General features: G+C 37.6%; 1 protein-coding gene across 6 annotated transcripts in view; it reads right to left on the bottom strand.

Moving 5' to 3' along the window:
• Positions 1-19,149, bottom strand: part of TTC8 (tetratricopeptide repeat domain 8) — a gene marked incomplete at both ends in the record, with an annotated part of 42,857 nt that extends 23,708 nt beyond the window's left edge. For 2 of the 6 annotated variants that reach the window (XM_080618440.1, XM_080618441.1), the window contains 5 exons: positions 2,273-2,362; positions 3,272-3,422; positions 3,581-3,644; positions 7,972-8,092; positions 19,036-19,149. In XM_080618440.1, coding sequence (XP_080474566.1) covers positions 2,273-2,362; positions 3,272-3,422; positions 3,581-3,644; positions 7,972-8,092; positions 19,036-19,149 — 540 coding nt within the window. Of the gene's footprint in view, positions 1-2,272; positions 2,363-3,271; positions 3,423-3,580; positions 3,645-7,971; positions 8,093-10,929; positions 10,960-19,032 lie in introns of all 6 variants that reach the window. The other 4 variants (XM_080618442.1, XM_080618443.1, XM_080618438.1 and 1 more) reach the window with 3 other exon arrangements.
• Positions 19,150-19,897: the final 748 nt, after the last annotated feature.

Here is a 19,897-nt window from a genome sequence, read left to right as displayed (position 1 = left end):
AAAAAAACCTCAACTTATAAATCCATGTAGCTCCTAATTTAAACGAAGATCTTACATTCTGTGTGAACTATTAATGTCAAAATGTATTAAATTCATAATACTGACAAGTACACCTGCTGCCTATGGATGTTACTGTGACTGTTGCTTTACATTTTTTTGCTTAACCCTCTTTCACATAAAACTCAAGGAAAACAGTTACCCCATTGTCCAGAAAACACTAATTAAACCCCAAAATTGTTAAAAATATATGCTTCTTATTCCTGAGAGCCGTTGCTGGGAACAAATATTTCATCTGAAAGCTAACCTACCTACTTAAATAATATATGGGGTTACCAAACACAATCAAAAGTTAGCTGTCTGCAATCAGAAGAACTAAGCCCAGTTTCTTATGGATGTGTCTTCTGTTTCTTAATCCTTCCCAGGTTTCCTACATTCTCCCTACTTTACTGACTGTGATAGATCTAGAATAATGTGTGCTTTGGCAAGGTCATGATGGAACAAAAGGCCTGCTGTTTTTTCAGAACTGATAAACTCAGTCATAACTGCCCAAATTTTGCTAAGGTTTGGAAGTCTTTCACTATCTTGCCAGACTAGAACTTACTATATTTGAGATCTATTCTTCTGCCTAGTTTAAAGAGCATAAGATACAGATATGTAAGAACACAGCGTAATTACACAAAATTTAGTTCCTTTGAAAACAACACTGAAAAATGATACCCTACATCAGTCTAGATCAGGTTTTAAAAGGCAACAGAATTTGCTAATTGCTTATGAAAAATTATCAACTAAAGTTTTGAACTGGAGGAGCTAATTTCCACCAGCAGATTATTAGGTACAGCTAGTCTTCTAACAGGGTTCACCACTACGTTTCTCAAAACAGACTGAATACATATGGGTTCCTTCAACCCTAGGTTGCTAACCAAATACAGCTCCTGAGAGTGTCTGATAGTCATTTGATACCTTGTGCAAAATGGGTTGTTGGCCTCAGCCCAACAGCTGTCTTTTGTGAACAAAATATGCACAGAAATCATCATCATCATCTATAAAACTTACTGGTTGTGCTGGGGAAAGATACAACTGAAAGGCTAGAGTGACAACTCATAACATGACTTTTAGGCCCCTTCCACTCAGCTTTTAAAATAGTGAACTGGGCAGACAACCTGGATAAACCTGTTCTATTGGTAGAGAGAATCAGTTTCAATGGCTGTCAACCATAAGATCTTAACTGAAAATTAAGAATTCTGATCAAAAAGATGAAATCTCTTTATGTAAAAAGTATTAACTCATGCCATAAAATGAAAGGGAAAAATCCAAACTATTTGAACATTTTTAGGCCAGGACTGCCATTTGTACACAGAACTGCATTTCCAGACACTAAGCAGAGTTCTGCTGGATTTTTTCAATCCTGGAATTTTTTTTAGTTGCCTTTCATCACTCATATATGCATAGTTCAAAGTTATTTACGAATAGAATATTTTAATCTATACATGTTCTTCCTATGTTGAAGGAGGTGATCCTGCCCCTCTACTCTGCTCTCGTGAGACCTCACTTAGAGTATTGTGTGCAGTTCTGGTGTCCTCAACATAAAAAGGACATGGAACTGTTGGAACAAGTCCAGAGGAGGGCCATGAGGATGATCAGGGGACTGGAGCACCTCCCGTATGAAGATAGGCTGAGAAAGTTGGGGCTGTTCAGCCTGGAGAAGAGAAGGCTGCGTGGAGACCTCATAGCAGCCTTCCAGTAGCTGAAGGGGGCCTACAAGGATGCTGGGGATGGACTCTTCATCAGGGACTGTAGTGACAGGACAAGGGGTAAGGGGTTAAAACTTAAGCAGGAAGTTTAGATTGGATATAAGGAAGAAATTCTTTACTGAGAGGGTGGTGAAGCACTGGAACTGGTTGCCCAGGGAAGTTGTGAATGCTTCATTGCTGGTGGTGTTCAAGGCCACATTGGACAGAACCTTGAGTGACATGGTTTAGTGTGAGGTGTCTCTGCCCATGGCAGGGGAGTTGGAACTAGATGATCTTAAGGTCCTTTCCAACCCTAACTAGTCTATGATTCTATAATTCTATGTTACAGTTTCAACATAGTTTCTTTAGACATATTTTCAATTTCAAGTCTGGTAACCACTGTCAAAAGATAAGTAAATGCACCCTTTTTCTGAACTTCACATCTACACCATAGTTCATTGTATCTTTATGTACAGTTTCATTAGAATGATGCCAGAAAATAAGGAAAAGAGATCACAACATTAACTAAAATAGTTACATACCTTTGCCAGTTTGGGTTTTTGAGCATATTTTGCTAAATTCAGTCGAGATAGATTTATGAAAGGGCCATCTGGATTTGTTATCATCGAAGCCTGAAGGGGAGACAGAATTTTTTAAGTAGGATGATCCCTTACACTTTTCTGGAAAATTTTCAAAATATCTGTAGTATCCAAAAAAGAATCAGAAACAAACAAACAAAAAGAAAAAGCCCCACTAAACAAACAAAGCATTTACAGATGCAGTACTCTACTGTGCAGTACAGACTCTGCTTACTGAATTTCATCTTTTCTGAAAGCCAGGACTTTGTCCTACTCCCACACAGTCCCCGAAAGAGGTTGCATGAACTACCTTCTAGAGCTACCTTTTTCTTCCCTCTCTCTACTATTTCCATAATATGCCCAAACATGTAGCTTAGACTAACTGTTGGATGGACTGAAGGTAGTTGGGATACATAACAAAAACTCTTCAGGAAAGGTTTAGAACTATCAGTTAATATCTGCAATACTGAGAATACAGCATGTTTTTCCATTAATGTAATGTTAATCTGTATTACATATTCATGCCAATTGCAGATTATTAATTTTACCAATAAACCAGGATAAAACTAGTATAATTTATTTTCCTTATCTTCTGAAGTAACAGACACTGAGAGATTAGTAATTGTTTTGTAGTAAACTGAAAAACTTGGAGCAGGTTTCAACATACTTACAGGGAAATCATGTCTTTTCATGGCCTACAGTGAATAAAAGTAAGTCTCACAGAACTTGTGTATTTCAAAATTATGTGATTTTTTTACGACTTTATGTATACTTTTAATATAAAAAGACTAGAAAACAAGTAACATTTTCAAACTATACTACAAAAAGTTAGAAAAAAAATTAAAAATGCTCACCTCCCTCAAACTTGAGTTTAGATGCAGCTTTTAAATCAATTACAATGTCACTGTACCAATACTCTCACCAAGAAAGCCATCATTCTGAAAGCAGAGTCTACCAACTTACCGTTCCTAGCCTAATATATCTCCCAGAAGCACTAGTAATTGGACGAGCTGTGAGAGGTGTATTTATAGCCTGTTCCATAGTACCTGGCCGTCCACTTTGCGTGCTGGGTCTTACAAATCCTGTAATAGGTCTTCCTGATTGAGTTACTGGCCTGAAAATGTTAAGCACATTATCCTTATATTGTGTAGTTTTTATCAATAGAGAATTTAAACACTTATATCTGAAACATTTCATTTCCAGAAGTTAAATTTAGGATTTGCTCAATTTCAATTGGTCACATTTAAAAAAAAAAAATAAACAATCACATACCTAATAGCTGGACTGGGGCCTCCACCTTGGCTAGTTCCAGGGAGTTTCAAAGATGTTCCTGGTCCTATAAAATAACAGCATTTCTCACTTCACGTCAAGACACACCACCTTTGTCTGGTGGACTTCAAAAAATTTTGTTTTACAAAAAAATGGAAAGCTCTTTGTTCAAACACAGAACAAAGAACATACACAAAGGAGACAAAAAACAAATATTGCACAGTACTACTGATAAATTATCAGACTATTGTGAGAAACCTGCCACAGAGAACATTACTTTCTTACTTTTACCCTTCCCATTCTCTCCCCCATTCCACTAGGAAGAAGTGAGCTAATGGCTGTGTGGGGCTTAGCTGCCTACTGGGGCTAACCCACAACAATTCTCAAGATCATCTTAGGAGCGACAGATAGCACTGAAGTAAGAAAGGTTACTGAAACAATGAGATCATGCTAATTTGAAATGGTATATTTTCTATGTGGGACTAAAATAGCAGCCAGACTTGAGTAAGAAAACCAAAGCCTTCAGCTACAGGGCAGACGGAGAAAGCTCTCATGTCATTAGACCTCTACAGGACCCCACCCACAACTTAGGGCACAGAAAAGTTCAAACACATCCATATCCAAAGGTTATCAATGAAAATATTGAATTGGCTTGAGCACAGGTGAAGAGCTGAAGGGTCTCCTTTTCATGTATTTATGTTTTGACAGTGGATCATTAAGCATTACTAGTTCCTGCATGTAGATTTTCCATCATCTTCACTGACATATGATTATAGTCAGTTTTTCTAACCTTCTGAGTGAATGTCTAAGAGATGGTTTCAAAAACTTGGTTAAAAGCAAGATATGACATCTACACCTTCGGGTTTGTTCACTACTTGTTACCATGTACAGAAAGAAATGAGACTTCAGTTGAAACAGACAGTTCTTGACATATCACTGCTACTTATCTACTTGTTTTCTAGATATGTATGAACTGCTTTTATTCCAAATGTTTCAAAGAACTGAAGTTAAACTGATAAGTAGATAGGTTTTTTTTTCCTTTAATTCACCAAGATGAAGCCCAAGTTTGCCTTTCTTCAGTTTTTTCTCTCTCCTGCCCTCAAGCTGCAGTTACCTCTGAGATACTGCCAGACCACTGTTTAAACCAGTGGACTTTTCCAAATTGGTAACTTCTAACTCAATCTAAATACCTTTTAGTTTTTTTAATCCATAATACCAACTAAATATGTAAGGGATGTTAAAAAAAAGGAGCAAAACTCAGGATTCTCTCTCTTCTGGCTGGCTGCACTTACGATCTCTGTTGCTTACTTGCTCTTTACAGTCCTGTGAATCTTCAATTTTTTACGCAACAGAAAGGGTGGCCAGCCCATCCAGCAGAGCTTCCAACGTAACGATGGCACTCTTACAAGAAATGGAGAAGGTGGCTTTCAACTTCTCAGGCTAGCAGATGCTGAACTAGTTTTCCACTTTCAGAGCCTATTTTTTTAAACTATCACAATAATACAAAAATGGTAGAGCTTTGAAATCACTTTTCCAGACACAGTTTTTAATAACTATGATTGTTTCATGCTTTTGGTGCACTGGGAGAATGCTTACAGGATTTAGTTCCCTCGATCTCACCCCAGACAACTCAATCCTTTAAGAAACCCAACTGAGCTATGAATAGGCATCAAAAGGCCTGTGCATGTGGCCACTAACAGTACCAGAATTTAAGACTGTAATTTCAGCAGTTAGTCATGAGTGCAGATGACTCCTGTAACTTCCTTGTCAATGAAATAGCTGTGATTAGTATGAGCTGCCAATTAGTATGTGTTTCTGAAAAACATGTTGTCAAGGTAACACTTTTAACAAGATTACAAGATTATAACATTAGCTGATAAACTGGATGGTCTTAAGAGTCCAAACGTAGTATGCTCGGAATTTTCTGTAAAATGATGCTATAGGACATTTTTATTAACAAACAAGACTGATAAAAATTAACGCAGCAAAATTACAAACATTTAAAAACTAATGGAAATAGATTTTATTATATATATATGTATGAAGTGGAACCACAGAAAAGTAGTTGTTTCCACTGGACCCTTTACAATTCAGGAATTATTTAATAATGCAAAACCAAGAGCAAAACCATTATTAAGATAGCTTAATCTGGAAAATAAGATAAGGACAGATGAAAAATTTAAACGGATATTTAACTGATGCAAAAGGATTTGAACTGCTTAGTAAGTGAAGTGCATACAGTACCAGTTGCAATATGTGAGGTATGACTACACATTTTTAAGTTTGTAAGCTATAAATATAGTGGTGGAGGATATCCTAGATTTGCCACAGTAAAAGACCCTGAGTCCTGCACAACTATAGATAACACACTTTAACAGCAAAAGAAAAAACCCACAGCCAGCTACCACTTTTTCTTATTAGATCATGTGTAAAAGTAGACGTGATCATAGAATTACAGAATGGCTGATGTTGGCAGGGACCTCTGAAGGTCATCTGATCCAGCCAGGCTTGAACAGGCCATCTAAAGCCAGCTGTCTTGGACCCTGTCTAGATGGTTTCTGAAAATCTCTAAGGACAGAGACTCCACAACCTCCTTGGGCAACCTGTGCCAGTGTCCGGTCACCCTCACAGTAATAACAGTGCTTCCTGATTTTCAGACAGAGCCTCCTGTGTTTCAGTTTGCATCTACTGCCTCTGGTCCAATCCATTCTGTTTGCTCCTTCCCTAGTGATATCTGTGCTTATCTTTTTTTTAAAAATGTTACAGAAAAACACTTCAGGTGTATAAAGAAAGTAAAATCAAACTGTGGAAAAAAAAAGTATTTTCTGTGTGTCAGTGGACACATTGTCTGGTTTAAGTGACAAACTGAAAAAGCATGCAGATTAACTGGAAAGAGTTAAGAAAGTTTCACGATTTAGCTCAAAAATTAGAATATACATCTCAGAATGAGAAAATTGTTTAGTTTACCAAAGAAAAGATTACTGGATGACTTAATGACAGCTTTAGTTACTTTGGAAATACACCTTTGAAAATAAAGACCTCGTATCAGGCTTAAACTGTACACGAAGAAGCAACAGCTGGAGCTACAGTTGATAATTTCCACTAAAGATATGTCATACACTGATAAAAGCTAGCAAACTTAGTAATTTAATGAAGACTGCAGGGGGTTCTCTCTCTCGGGAAAGTTCTTAGGCTTTCTGAAATCTGCATACTAGCTCAGGCACATCTAGTGGATTTGAAGCACAAATAGCAAAGTCTTCTGTCATTGATTGAGGAGTGCAGGCCACACTATCATAATGATTTTCCTTGGCTTCAAAATCTGACACACTATCCACAAAGTCACTTTTTTTTCTGTTTAAATATAGCATGAATGTATTTTTCCGGAATGCCTTATTTCTCAATCAAATTTGTCAAATGACTTTTCTTGGAAGATGATCTCTACCACAGGGTACATAAAATCAAATAGAAGTCTAAATTTTATTATTATATGGCTTAAAGACAGACACATGTGATTATTATAACGTATAAACACAACTTGAATACTGCTTGACTGTATTATTTGACCAAGCATATAATGAACATTTTTTAAAATGTCATCAGACAGATATGCAATTACCTGCTTCTATCCAGATGAGAAAAGCTTTTAATGCTTCAAGTATTAGTTCTGGCCTACATCCAGCTCTTCCCTTGAATTCTTTGACACAGTAGGCAGCTAAGAGCCACATTTAATAAGATGCCTAAAAATTCCCATGTGGACTGGACTGAAGAAATAGAGAAAACCAGAAATAAGGCCAAAAAGTAGTAGAAGACTACTAATTACAGCCCACTTAGAAGGGAACTGACGAAGCTGAAAACAGCTGCATGCAAGCAGCACTGGCAGGGCTGAAGAACTGCTCTGGGAAGGAAGAGATGAAAAAGTAGAGAAAGGCAGGAGAGAGAAAATGAAAATGTTTGTGGGAAATGATACAAAAGGTGATGTCATATTTGGCCAGACTGTTGCCTAGAGTATAGGCATATGGATGAGATTCACACTACATCAAGAGCATATATTTTTCTGTAGTTTCCCACAGTGCCTAAAGAAGCCAGAAAGAAGTAAAAGAAACAATGCACTGATGGAAAAGAGCTAGTCAGTACAGACATACAGAGGAAAAGATGACAAAATACTATTTGTCTGAAGCCCTGTCTGACAAGACTAAGCACTACATCAAGATCATGTGGTGTATCTCAACAGTGCCATGTAACCATGAAACAACCTAAACAAGAGAAAACTCTTCTTGTAGCAATAGCTAAAGCAATATCAAGTCACCTCAACATGTACTATTTTATGCTAGAATCCAATCCTGCACAAAAGAGATCTTCATGCTTTAATGTGTATAAGTGAAAGTCATTCTTACGTGCAACTTGAGCAATGGCATTTTCATCTAGCACCATCTCTGCGATTTCTTCTTGATCCATATCAATTTCATCCACGTACACCATTTCTGTCAAAGCTCGTGTTTTCAGGCTCCAGGCAGCCTGAATAAGGATAAAATAAAAAGTAAAACATTTTCAGGACACAAAGTAAATAATCTAATCAGCAGTTTTGCCACTTCTTTATTATTATTCCCTTCAAAGTTTTAATAGGCTTGAATAAGGTATTGACTTAAACAGTTGTGTGCATCCTGCAGTTGCATGATGCAGTGGAAAGGGGATCAACGCTTTAGACAACTCTTTGGGAGGGAAAAGCTACAGTCATTGAGTTTGGAGGACAGAATTTCATTCCTCATGAAAAGTTATTACTAATTTAAGTCAGTGCAACCTTCTGAGAACTTGTGCGCTTTTGAAGAAATCCCCAGATACCAGTGCCGCTCAAATACCACTGCTGACAGACACATTATTTAAATTGGGATGGGAGATGGAGGCAAGTAAACCACTGTAATGCAAAATAATGCTCTTTCTAGGCATCTGTAGGGAAAGAAGGGAAATCTTTTAACCAGCAATTACAGTACGTTACTATCCACAATGACAGTCTTTAGAAAGATAATCTAGAATGCCTTCATTCAAAGCATCAAGTGTAAAAAATGTGTAAATGCATAAATTAAGCATCTCCAATTGTGAGATTACTGGAGCACTTGTTAGTGAACTGAACTGACAAATTGCTACATTAAATGTCTTGGAGGATTATACCAGCAGTTTGGAAAGGCAAGCATAATTCTAGCCTATGTGACAAGCTTTGTGTAGACTATAGAGAAACCAAATCAGTGCGGAAAAGAAAAACCAGTGGCAGCCATACCAGCAAAATAAGTGCAGATCCAATCACTTTGATAATTTAATATGCCTATAATGTACTTAGAGAAGGTACAATAAAGGGAGCCTTAAGATTAATAACTGATCTTCCTTCTGATTTTGAACAGATCATCATAAATTTTCCAAATTGCCCAAACAATTACATTTGTTTCCTTTCTGACAGGGAGTACAGCAGTCTGATGAAAAAGCATGGTAATATTTGCTAAGTAGACACTTCAAAAAAGAAACAGACTGATGCTACCTTAATAGAACAAAAGGTCAAACGCATGCAAAAATTTGTTCTTTAAATGAGAGGTAAGAAAAGCTGCCTATAGTAACGATCTTGTCCTGGGAAGTAAAAGCAATAGCTTCTTTACACTAATTGCTAAAACTGGGGCCAGTTCTTAATATAAACGTAAGTATGTTACTGTGATTTTTCCCAACACAAACATGAGATAATGTGTTTTGAGAAGCAATATTACTGACATTATTGGACAAGTATCTGTCATAAAAAATAGATTCCTTAGGCAGCTCTTCTAGACTTAAGATCCTAGTTTGAGGCTTCACAGCCAACGAAAATTCAAATATTGCATATTATTCCTTAATTAAATATCAGCCTGTAGATTAAAGTATCGCCGGCAGCAATGTTTGTTACAGGACTTCTGATCGAAACAGCAATAGAAAAAAATGGCCAGTTTGCTGCTTAAACTACAGAAAGGTGACCTTTACTTTTAGGAGACTCAAAGTGTTGCTGCAGATTCCATTTATATTATCTGCTCTCTCTTTGTAGGATCAATTATTTTGTTTTGCGACAAGCAACGTGTCTGGCATTTATTAAGACGACCTGCAGTTTTATGAAAGGGGCACTCAAACAGTAGGAACAAGAAAGGGACAGCTCATTACAGACAACCCACATATACACAACATAATAATAGATTTGCCTTGCTTAACTCATAATCAGAACAGAACTTTACAACAACTGATAGTGATTAAAGAGGGAAAGAGTATCTTAACTACTGTAAGTACAAAAATGTAATACAGTATTTCTTAAGAAGTCTAAACTCCAGAAAAAGCGACAGTGTTTTTTACTTAGTTCCCAATAACTGGTTTTTAACTGAATCTTGTATCTTCCTCTTGCTCCTCAAACTCCAGAAACTAAATTTAAAAAATGGGTAAACTTAAAATCTAAAATACTTAAAATGTATTTTCTAAAACTAATAATGCACATTTGTAAGAGGTTTCATTCTCCAATAATCCTTTTAATTACATTTTATTATGTACACAGTGAAACCCCCACAACACAACTAACTACCTTGTGAATCATAATCCTTAAAGTTAAGAAGGTATTTGTCAGTACTTCACTGAAATCATTTTGTATGCAAACAACTTTCATGACTTCATTGGAATTTAATTGGAAACTTGTAAAATACGTTACTGAGCTGTATTTAAAGATGCAATTTCAAGTTGCATTTAATCTCTTCTGACTGTAGGCTGGAGCCAAAAGATGTCACCTGCACATTACTATTCTTCCCATCTCAGTAATCTAGTGCTAATGTGGACAGAGTGAAAGCTAATCAATTACCCTCAGTCTTCCATCACTTACACAAAGCATCATCACACAGCTTCAACACTACCAGATTCTACACAAGGTAGCCAGTGAGAATGAGCTGTAGGAGCAGGAAGATCATGCGTAGCACCCCACCCCACCATTACATTGCATTAAATGAAACGTGAAAGTGAGCCCTAACAGCTTAAATATTGTTCTGTCTGTGAAATACACAGTCTTTTCCCTAATTTCATCAGCAGATGGTCATTCAGCTCAAAACAGATTCAACTCAGCTTTTAGAAGGCACTAAGCTACTGAACTGTTGAATAAATCTATAGAAAATATTTGTGAGAAATAAAATTCTATCAACTATAAAAGCTGCCTATTTAAAACACCCTTTTCAAATCTACTGCCTTACAAATGATGAAAAACAAATTTATGCCATTAAGGATTTAACAACAAAACAAGTATTATTCACAGTGTATCAGAAATTCTTCTCTGTGATTGTATCTAATAATTGTGTTTATGAAAAGAATTTTACCTGAAACACGGAGTATTCAGAATCAGGCTCCTGAAAAGAGATTAAATAGGAACTGAGGAATTGAAATGTCAAACAATAAAAACAATGACAAAAAATGGAATTATGCTCTGTGACCACTTCACTTTGAACAAAGATTTTCTCTCTCAACTTATACACATTATAGAGCTAATCAGTATTTCACGCAATAAAAGCAGATTTGCAGTAAGTACATTTTTCAGATCTCTTTTGCTTTTTTGCTTCTGCTGGATCATGTTGGCCAAATCTTGCAAAACATTACAGAATTATTAAACTGAAAAATGGTACATAAAAAAAACCAAACCAAACCAAAAAACTTGGAAGATGGAAGCAAATCTCTCAAACATTAACCACACTATTATGCCATGGGCTTTAGAATGCCTACATACATACATACATCCATCTTTGTGCATTTTTGTTAACCGCTGATGGTTACCACACTCATATCACTGAAGTACATAAAAGAGAATTTCTGCAGAAATTGATTTTTTTTTTTACTTCTATGATAGAAATAATATATTTACTGTATTCTGGACAGTAATACTGTTAAGTGGAATAAATATCAAACTAATAGTTTATTGCACAATCCAATAAACAAAAGATGAAGTTTACTACAAGCCAAAAAGCAGGAATTTACATCTGCTCAAAAATTTGAGGTAAAAGTTAGGAATAATAACAGGAATTGTAGGTTTATCATAATTTATTGTGCAATTTTCATCTTTATATAACATTTAAACTATCTTTCACAGCTTCTACTGCTTAGTTCCAGGCACTAGGGAGGAATTTCTCTTCTCTAACATATTACTTATCTTAGAGGGAAAGACAAAGAAGGTGGGAGATGGATGCTACTTTCTTTATATCACTGCTAGTCTTTCATAGAGTCAGCTCATTTTTGCTCCTAGAGATAGTGGAAAATTTCTTACACATCTGGCCTTCTGTATATCTACTACAGTTAAGTCAGCTATACTAGACTGAATATAGAACCTTAGTGTAACACAGACTAGAAAGGGACTTCAGGAAGTTTCTAGTTCAAGGCCCTGCTCAAAGCAAGGTCAGCTACGAGGTCAGCTGAGGTTGCTCAGAGCTTTGCCAGTTGGGTCTTGAAAATTTCCAAGGATGGCAACCACAAAGCGTCACCGTGCAACCTGCTCCACTGCCTTGCACAGAAATGTTTTTCCTTGTATCAAACCAAAGCCTCCTTTATTTCAGTTTATATTTGATGTCTCTCACTCCATGCACTACTGTGAGGGACTTAGCTCCATCTTCTTGATAATCTCCTTGGATACATTAGGAGGCTGCTACTAGATCACACCAATGTCTTCTCCAAGCTGAAGCACTGCTCAGCTTGCTGTTAGCTTCCTTTGCAGCAAAGGCACACTGCTGGCTGTTTCACAAGGAGAATGGCAAGGTCAAACTTGCCCTTTTCCTTTGTAGTATGAGACATGGTCTACTTCTTTCAATTTGAGCACTTTTACTGAGTAAATTCCATGACTGCAGGGACCTGGAAGACTTTTGATGCTCTTGCATCTTCCTTCTGTAGTGTACTGGAATTTCATAGAACCATAGAATAGTTAGGGTTGGAAAGGACCTTAAGATCATCTAGTTCCAACCCCCCTGCCATGGGCAGGGACACCTCACACTAAACCATGCCACCCAAGGCTTCGCCCAACCTGGCCTTGAACACCACCAGGGATGGAGCAATCACAACCTACCTGGGCAACCATTCCAGTGCCTCACCACCCTCACAGGAAAGAATTTCTTCCTTAGATCCAATCTAAACTTCCCCTGTTTAAGTTTGAACCCATCACCCCTTGTCCTGTCACTACAGTCTCTGATGAATAGTCCCTCCCCAGCATCCTTGTAGGCCCCCTTCAGATACTGGAAGGCTGCTATGAGGTCTCCATGCAGCCTTTCAATGGCCTTTTAAGGATTCTATTTGAAATCTCAAACTTGTTCACCAGTGTTAGAATGCATTATACAGCTTATAAATTTAGTATTTTAAAGAACTAAACATTAATTGAGGGATTAATCTCAGCTCTCTGTGATGTACCTGGACTTGATTAAGGCCCTGAAACTGCCTTTATATTTTAGATATATGATTAAATGAACTTCAGGTTCTTGTTACACGTTGTTTTATTTATAGTATTGCTCTTCTAAAAAAAATAAACTGTTCTAGCTTTTTAAGTAATAAAGGACATGGAGATATTTCAGCTTGCATTTTATTCACTCTATCATGTCCGTGTGTTACTGCACATACGGTGTACTAGAAAATGGTTTAACAGCAGTAGGTGATCTTCCATAATGTATGTGTAACAATAATTAATGAGGACAAGGTTAGGAATATTACAATGCCTTGACATTTCAAATGTGTATCGCGCTTAGTCACTGTTCATTAGTACAAAAAACAATTAAAAAAGAAAATTACTCATCTAGCAGCATTCATATTGCTAAAAAATACAGAAATTACTTCCCTCATCACTTTGAAAAAAAAGTAAGAGTTGACCAGTAATACTAAAAACATTGCTGTCATAATGGTAGGTGATTGTTCATATATCTTAATATATTGTCACAGGTTTTGAACAGAAATAATGTAACCCCCCAAGCAAGTGATAGAACCTCCCCATTAAACAGAAGTCTGGAACAACAAAAAATAACATTAAAATGTATCTTAACATGGGTGGATCCAGCATTTTCTATCCATGCAAGTAATCCACTGGAACTAGGTTCCAAATAAAGATTTCTTTGAGAGGATTAACAAACAGTGGTGCCCAGTAAGCTTGTGTCTCAAAACAAAAGGTCAAATTTATTCTTCATTTACACATATAAAGCTCCTTTGAAATTAATAAGATTGTAAAAGCAATAAAGGAAGGATTTAACACAGATCTTTAAATCCACCAAGGGCATTTTAAAATTAAAGTTAATGTGTAAAGCCAGCTTATTTGAAGACCAAAAACATTTAGAAAATTAAGTCTTTTGATGCTTATAGCCTAGAAGAGGGAATGAAACAAGATTACACACCTTATATTCAAATAAAGCTTCATTCTACAATTAGTTTCAGGTCAGTATGATTTCATACATGCAGAATATTAAAATCAGTATATTCTAAAAATGCTCTTCAAATAATTAACAGCAGAAACACAGAAAAATCATTACCCATGAACAATGACTTCACTATATATATCACTAATTTTTATGCAAAACCTTAGTAACTATAATCTCTTGATAACTGATTTCACTTAAAGATTTTTTTCAAATCAAATTCCATGTACATAAACACATCCGTGATAACTTTATTATGACCTTATAAAAACCAGTATGCACGTAATAGTAGCTGAAAGTTCACCATGGGAGAAGAAAGGACCAACGAACAAAAGCAAATCCTCACTGCAGACCATTAATCAAGTTGAAGGCAGGGCATCCACTATATGTCTATTAATTATATTAGGCTTTTTTATTTTTTTAATTGTTAAACTACAGCAGGCCTCAGACATTGGTGCTGGTTATTGCCTTGAATCTGACATATGGAACACAAAGAAGACTAATCAGATTAGGTAACTAATCAGGATGATAAACAGCGACAGCCCTGGATTGTGTTTCTTCTAGGTCATGCTATTACTATAAACATAGAATACAACGCCTATCTGCTTACAACAGAAAATAATTAAACAGAACATCAGGGCTTTATGTGTTTGTATGCCTAAAAGCTAGTCACAGAAAATATAGCTTTTATCCATCCTAAAATTGTCAGCATAAAAGCAAATGCCATCAATAAAACCTATATTCCCAATTCTTACACAGAGAAACACACAGCACGTTTTATAGAAAAAGATATTCAAGTCTTCCATAAAATCAAGCTCAGTAGCAGCTACTCATTCTTATATCAGTGTTCATAAATTTTATTCATTAAGAACTCTTCAACAAAACAACTGATTTTAAAATGTTTTGATTCCATTGTTCTGTTCTTTAAGAATTCAAGTTTGTAATGACATAGCATTTGATACTACTATGTAAGAATATTCCTGATACATGCCCAGTTGAGTAAAAGGTCAACACCATGCCTTAAAAACCTTCTAGGGCTTACTGCATCTGGTGACAGAGTTCAAGGAGAGTTCTACACCAATTAAGAAAGCTTCTAAATATATGGAAATGTAACCAGTGACTGTATCATTACTAAACTTATTTTTGAGACTATCAAATCATCTTTTACAATGTTCTTAAAGGAGAACTTATTTACAATCATTACACGTGCAATGAAAAATATTCCGAATACTAAGCTATAAGTACATGAGTAGTAAATTAAGAGACATATCAAGATGTACAAGTCAAGAAAATTTATTACATTTATAAGTGTGACTGACAAAAATGCCTATTTCTAAGAGTACTGTAGAAAGCTGATTTAAGCTGCCCATAGCTTTGACACAGCACTGAGGATGCAACGGAACAGGAGCAGCCCTACCATTTAGCAAATCAGCTGACAGCTGGGAAAAATGGACAGGCTTTCAAACAAACAAGGTCTGATTATGCAGTTATTCTCTTCCTTTACTTACTAATTGTTACATTGCATGTCATAGAAGAGAGAAGGTTAGTTGCCTGAACATGAAAAGCTTCTTATCTTTGTCACAGCTTAACCATTCCTGAGCATCTCTTTAAAGGACACCATCTCCTGTAGGTTGGTTTCTATCATATCCTAATGCATGCTTTTCAAAACTGTGACCATGGCTACTGTTCTTACAAGATCCTTCTTTCTGTAGTTGCAGAGGTTGGGAAGCACATGCTTAGCAGAATATAGGACAAGAGGATGGGAACAGATGGCACAGTGATTACAGCAGTTGAGTATTCTCTTGTGCTGCGCAGCAGCTCATTAAATCCAAACTTGCCATGAGTGTTGTATTTGTCCATTTGCTTTCCTAGTGCCTACCATGACATAACTTGGGCCTGATTTGTGGAAGCGCGCCAACAGAGGGTTTGACCATAAAATGTTTTAGAATTACTATGTGTTTTTTAAGCATGAAATTGTAAGGTTTCAACTACACATGAAACACTCTAGAGGCACATTGCTATTTCCTTTACTCTGTGCCTGAAGCCCACCTGGGCAAATGTGACAGACTGGGACCTGAAAGCAGCAAGTGTAGAAAACAATAAGCTGAAAGTGTAACAACGTAAGTAGGGAAAAGACCTGCAAGCCTTTACAAATGAGAAATAGAATAATAAAATACAGGCTTCCATGGACTGATAACCAATAAATATTAAGATTTTGTGTTGATTACAATAAAAAGTGTGAAATATAAAATATCATGAGCACAGTTGGCTGAAGAAGAGAAATGCCATTCCATGCTAAATCTGTCATGAATGTTAAAGCTATGTTTTAAATAGATAATTAGAAAATGTTTTACTTGAAGATATTTCAAAGTGTAAGATTTTGCATGTTGAGTTGGTTTGAGTTTGGTTCAAGTTGCACTCTCGGAAGCTATTTAATTGATATTCTAGCTTCTCCAACCTGCTGTACCAAAATAAACAGATGGCATAAACCCCACATTTTCTGTCAGAAGCTGTGCTCTTTGAACTAACAGGAATGATGGAAAAAAGCTGTGTAGGCATTACATTGTACAATATGAAGTACAGTATACTTCATGATCCTTCTGAAGAAACATGCTGAATTGCCACTTGTAACCACCTCTGCATTTATCTTTTAAAAAGCTCTAACCTGTTTCTCCACTTATATGAAATAGTTTATATAGAATAATATCCGCTTGCTGTGCATACAAGTTGCAGTTGTGCTTTATTCGAACACTTATCTATGAAATACCCTTTTACAAGAAGACCAAAACATGCACTTTTAAAATGTGAAAGAGGAAAACTGATATTTTCCAAGATAAAGTCAATATATTTTTAAATATTTTGGAAGTCACTAAATTTCTGTGACTAAATTAATTCCTGTTTAAAAGGAGCTCTTAATAAGGATCCCTCAAGAACATTATATGGTGCAAGAGCAAAACTAACCATATATGAAGTTTGCCTCTACAGAAAGCAAAGACATTTCTCCTCCATCCAAACTTTCAGGTAAGTTAGAAATATGCTGCTGCTGAAGAATACCTTTTTTCACACAAAACTGTGCACAGGAATATAGTTCTGAAATGAACACACTCAAGTTATAAAGTCCAGTCCTTTGCCAGCAATCACAATATGGCAATCATTCAGAACACTGACAAAGCTTGACCTTAAAATTCAGAAATTTCATATGGGGCCTCTTCCAAGAGCTTGTGATTTGGTGTCACATAGACACCATTCATATCCCCATCCCCACTGTTTCTCAAAGCATAATTACCTTAAATGTTTTTACTCTTTCATATTTGTAGAAAATAGAGCTGATAGGCTGGTGTAATCATTTCAAAGACTAAATTAAGTGATGAACTGCTCATCCTAACTTTATACAGTATTTGGAAAAACTCCCACATTCCTGGTATGTAATGTCCTGCTTCTCTAAGGAGAATGTATGGTTTAATCTAAGAAAACAACTAAATTTATATACTTAAATGTTTGCAGCATGTGTGACCAATATTTGGAAGAAAGAAACAAAACCAAATGAGATCTACAGCCTCTCATTACTGTTCAGTTCTTTTCCTCCTAAATATTTTTCCCAGCCTTACACACCCTCTTCCTTACCCCACTTCTGTCCATTGCAGGTATCTTCAACAAGTTCCTCTGTGCTACCGGAAACAGCCTAGCAAAAGTTTGGAGCTGCCAAGTGTAACAAGACAATTTTATACTTGGGCTTCAGCATACAGGAGAAATGCAGCTGTCTTTATATTTCCATGTTGAGATCTTAGAGTGGAAAACATCTTATCAACTAACAAAAATTATAAATTAATAGCAACAGAATCATTATTACCTTTATGACTCTTATTTACGGTTATTTTCTATACCATCTCAAGAGTTTCTATCATGAATCAAGTACCGTACTTCTATATGCAAAGATCACACATATCAAGGCCCAATAACGTCAATACACCTAAATGACACAGGACTTTCACAGAACTAATACTTAATCACATCTAGTGCTCAGGGCCAGTTTTCTTAGAATGTCTTTGCCAAACTTTTTTCTGCTGGTTGCTCCTTGTTGGTGCCTTACAGTATATAACATCATGCTTAAAAAAAAAAAAAAGACTTAAAAAAATCAACAAAATCATGTTTTCAATATCTATCCTAAACCAGTTTAAACAATTACTGTGCTTTATATTTAAACAATTGTGTGACTATGCAGCTTAAGAGTTTTCCTTTTTGATGAAAAGAACTCAAAATATGTAGCTATAGGATGCTACACATTACATGCATACAAATATTAATCACAAACAACATTCTCAAATCCTTCCTTCTTGCAGAAAGGTGAGAAAATATGTAGGTATTGAACAACACATGCCCAACATTTCCACAGAGTGCAGCTGGAGAAAGAGCACAGAGAGAGGAACGGAAACGCCTTTTTGGCCCCGGTAATGCTTCTACATAAGCTGAGCTAAAATGAGTGTCTCTTAACCTTACGAGGGTTAGTCCATACAGCAACTGTGATATCTGAACATCTATGTAATATCAACAGCAACATCCTCAGGCATATCCGATTTGTCTTGGCTTTTCTTATTTTAACTCTGCAAAATCTTGAGTGAGTTAAAATTCTTCTTGTGGGGAGTTCTGGGACCCCACTACTGTCATCGCTTCAGTCCCAGCAGCACAAGGTGCCTGTTGCACTATCCCCCTCCTCTTAGCGGCTGGGGCGGGAGGTACTACCAAGGAGCGTATAAGGAAGACCCGGCATTCCTGCGCTGGCCGCCGCCGGCTACAGGGCAGCCGTAGGGCGCTCGGTGAGAAGGCGCTGCCGGGTCTTTCTCCTCTTCCCCCTCCTCGCCAGGCATGGCGCGGCCCGGCCCGGCCCTGCCCGCTAACTGCGGGTCACACCGGGCCTCTCGGCGGCTGCAACAGGTAGAGAAGGAGCGCCGGGATGCTCGCCCTGCCGGGACGCTGAGAAGAGGGGCCGCGGCCTGCTGCTGACCGACACCGTCGCCTCTCTTCCCTACGGCCTCCCAGCCCGGCCCCCACTACCTGTTCGCCAGGCGGCCCCTCCAGCAGCTGAGAGCAGAGATCCGAGCACTGCCGGAACTTCCTCCGCCTGAAGTAGCTCCAGGCCTGGAACAACGGCTCCGGCTCCAGCCCCATCCCGCCGGCGGGTCAGCCACAGCGGTTCTGGCGGGCTCCCGGCCGGCTGCCTGCCGAGAGGGCCCTAGGGCGGAGCGCGGCCGGCCAAGCTGCTGCCGCGGAAACGGCGGGCCCGGGCACACCGAGGCGGGGCCTGCCGGCGCGACGCGAGGGCTCAGGGGGCGGGAGGGCGCAGCTCTGGGAGGTCTCAGGCGGATACGTGCACCTTGGGCAGGGCACGGCAACCCCGACCCAGCCCCGCCTTCCGGGAGCCTCTCCAGGATGCCCGAAAGCAGAGTATGCTCTCTAATAATGAAAACGGAAGATGTCAGATAACCCCACTATTTTTAACATTGTTCTGTTATTTCCCGCCCTATCATCAAGAGCCATTTCGAACTGGAATATATGCCTAAACAAGAAGAATACAGTCCTTTAATTTTTACTTGGGTAAAGTGCCCTTTAGAGCACTGGGTGTCCTGGTTGAGAAAAGTACAGGTTTCTGTGAACCTGTTTGGAGTCTTGCAGACTCTATTAATTCCTTTAGTTCATTAGTTCTTGCAGAGAAGCAGTAAGACTGAGATACTTGATGAAAAAAGCTGTAATACATCTATTCTTACTTTCTCTGTATTGTTAAAGATGCTGATTGCAGCCATGGGCCCAAGTAAAAGTGGGGGGGAGGAATCTGTAGGGATGCTTAGACAAAGTAAGTTTTGTCTAAATAAAATACAAATTGCTTACAAATAAGTAAGTTTTTTATGTGAAAATTTCT

Source organism: Psittacula echo, assembly GCF_963264785.1.
Source record: "Psittacula echo genome assembly, chromosome: 5".
In the NCBI taxonomy this organism is placed as follows: Eukaryota; Metazoa; Chordata; class Aves; order Psittaciformes; family Psittacidae; genus Psittacula; species Psittacula echo.
This window is presented reverse-complemented; position numbering and strand designations above follow the sequence as displayed.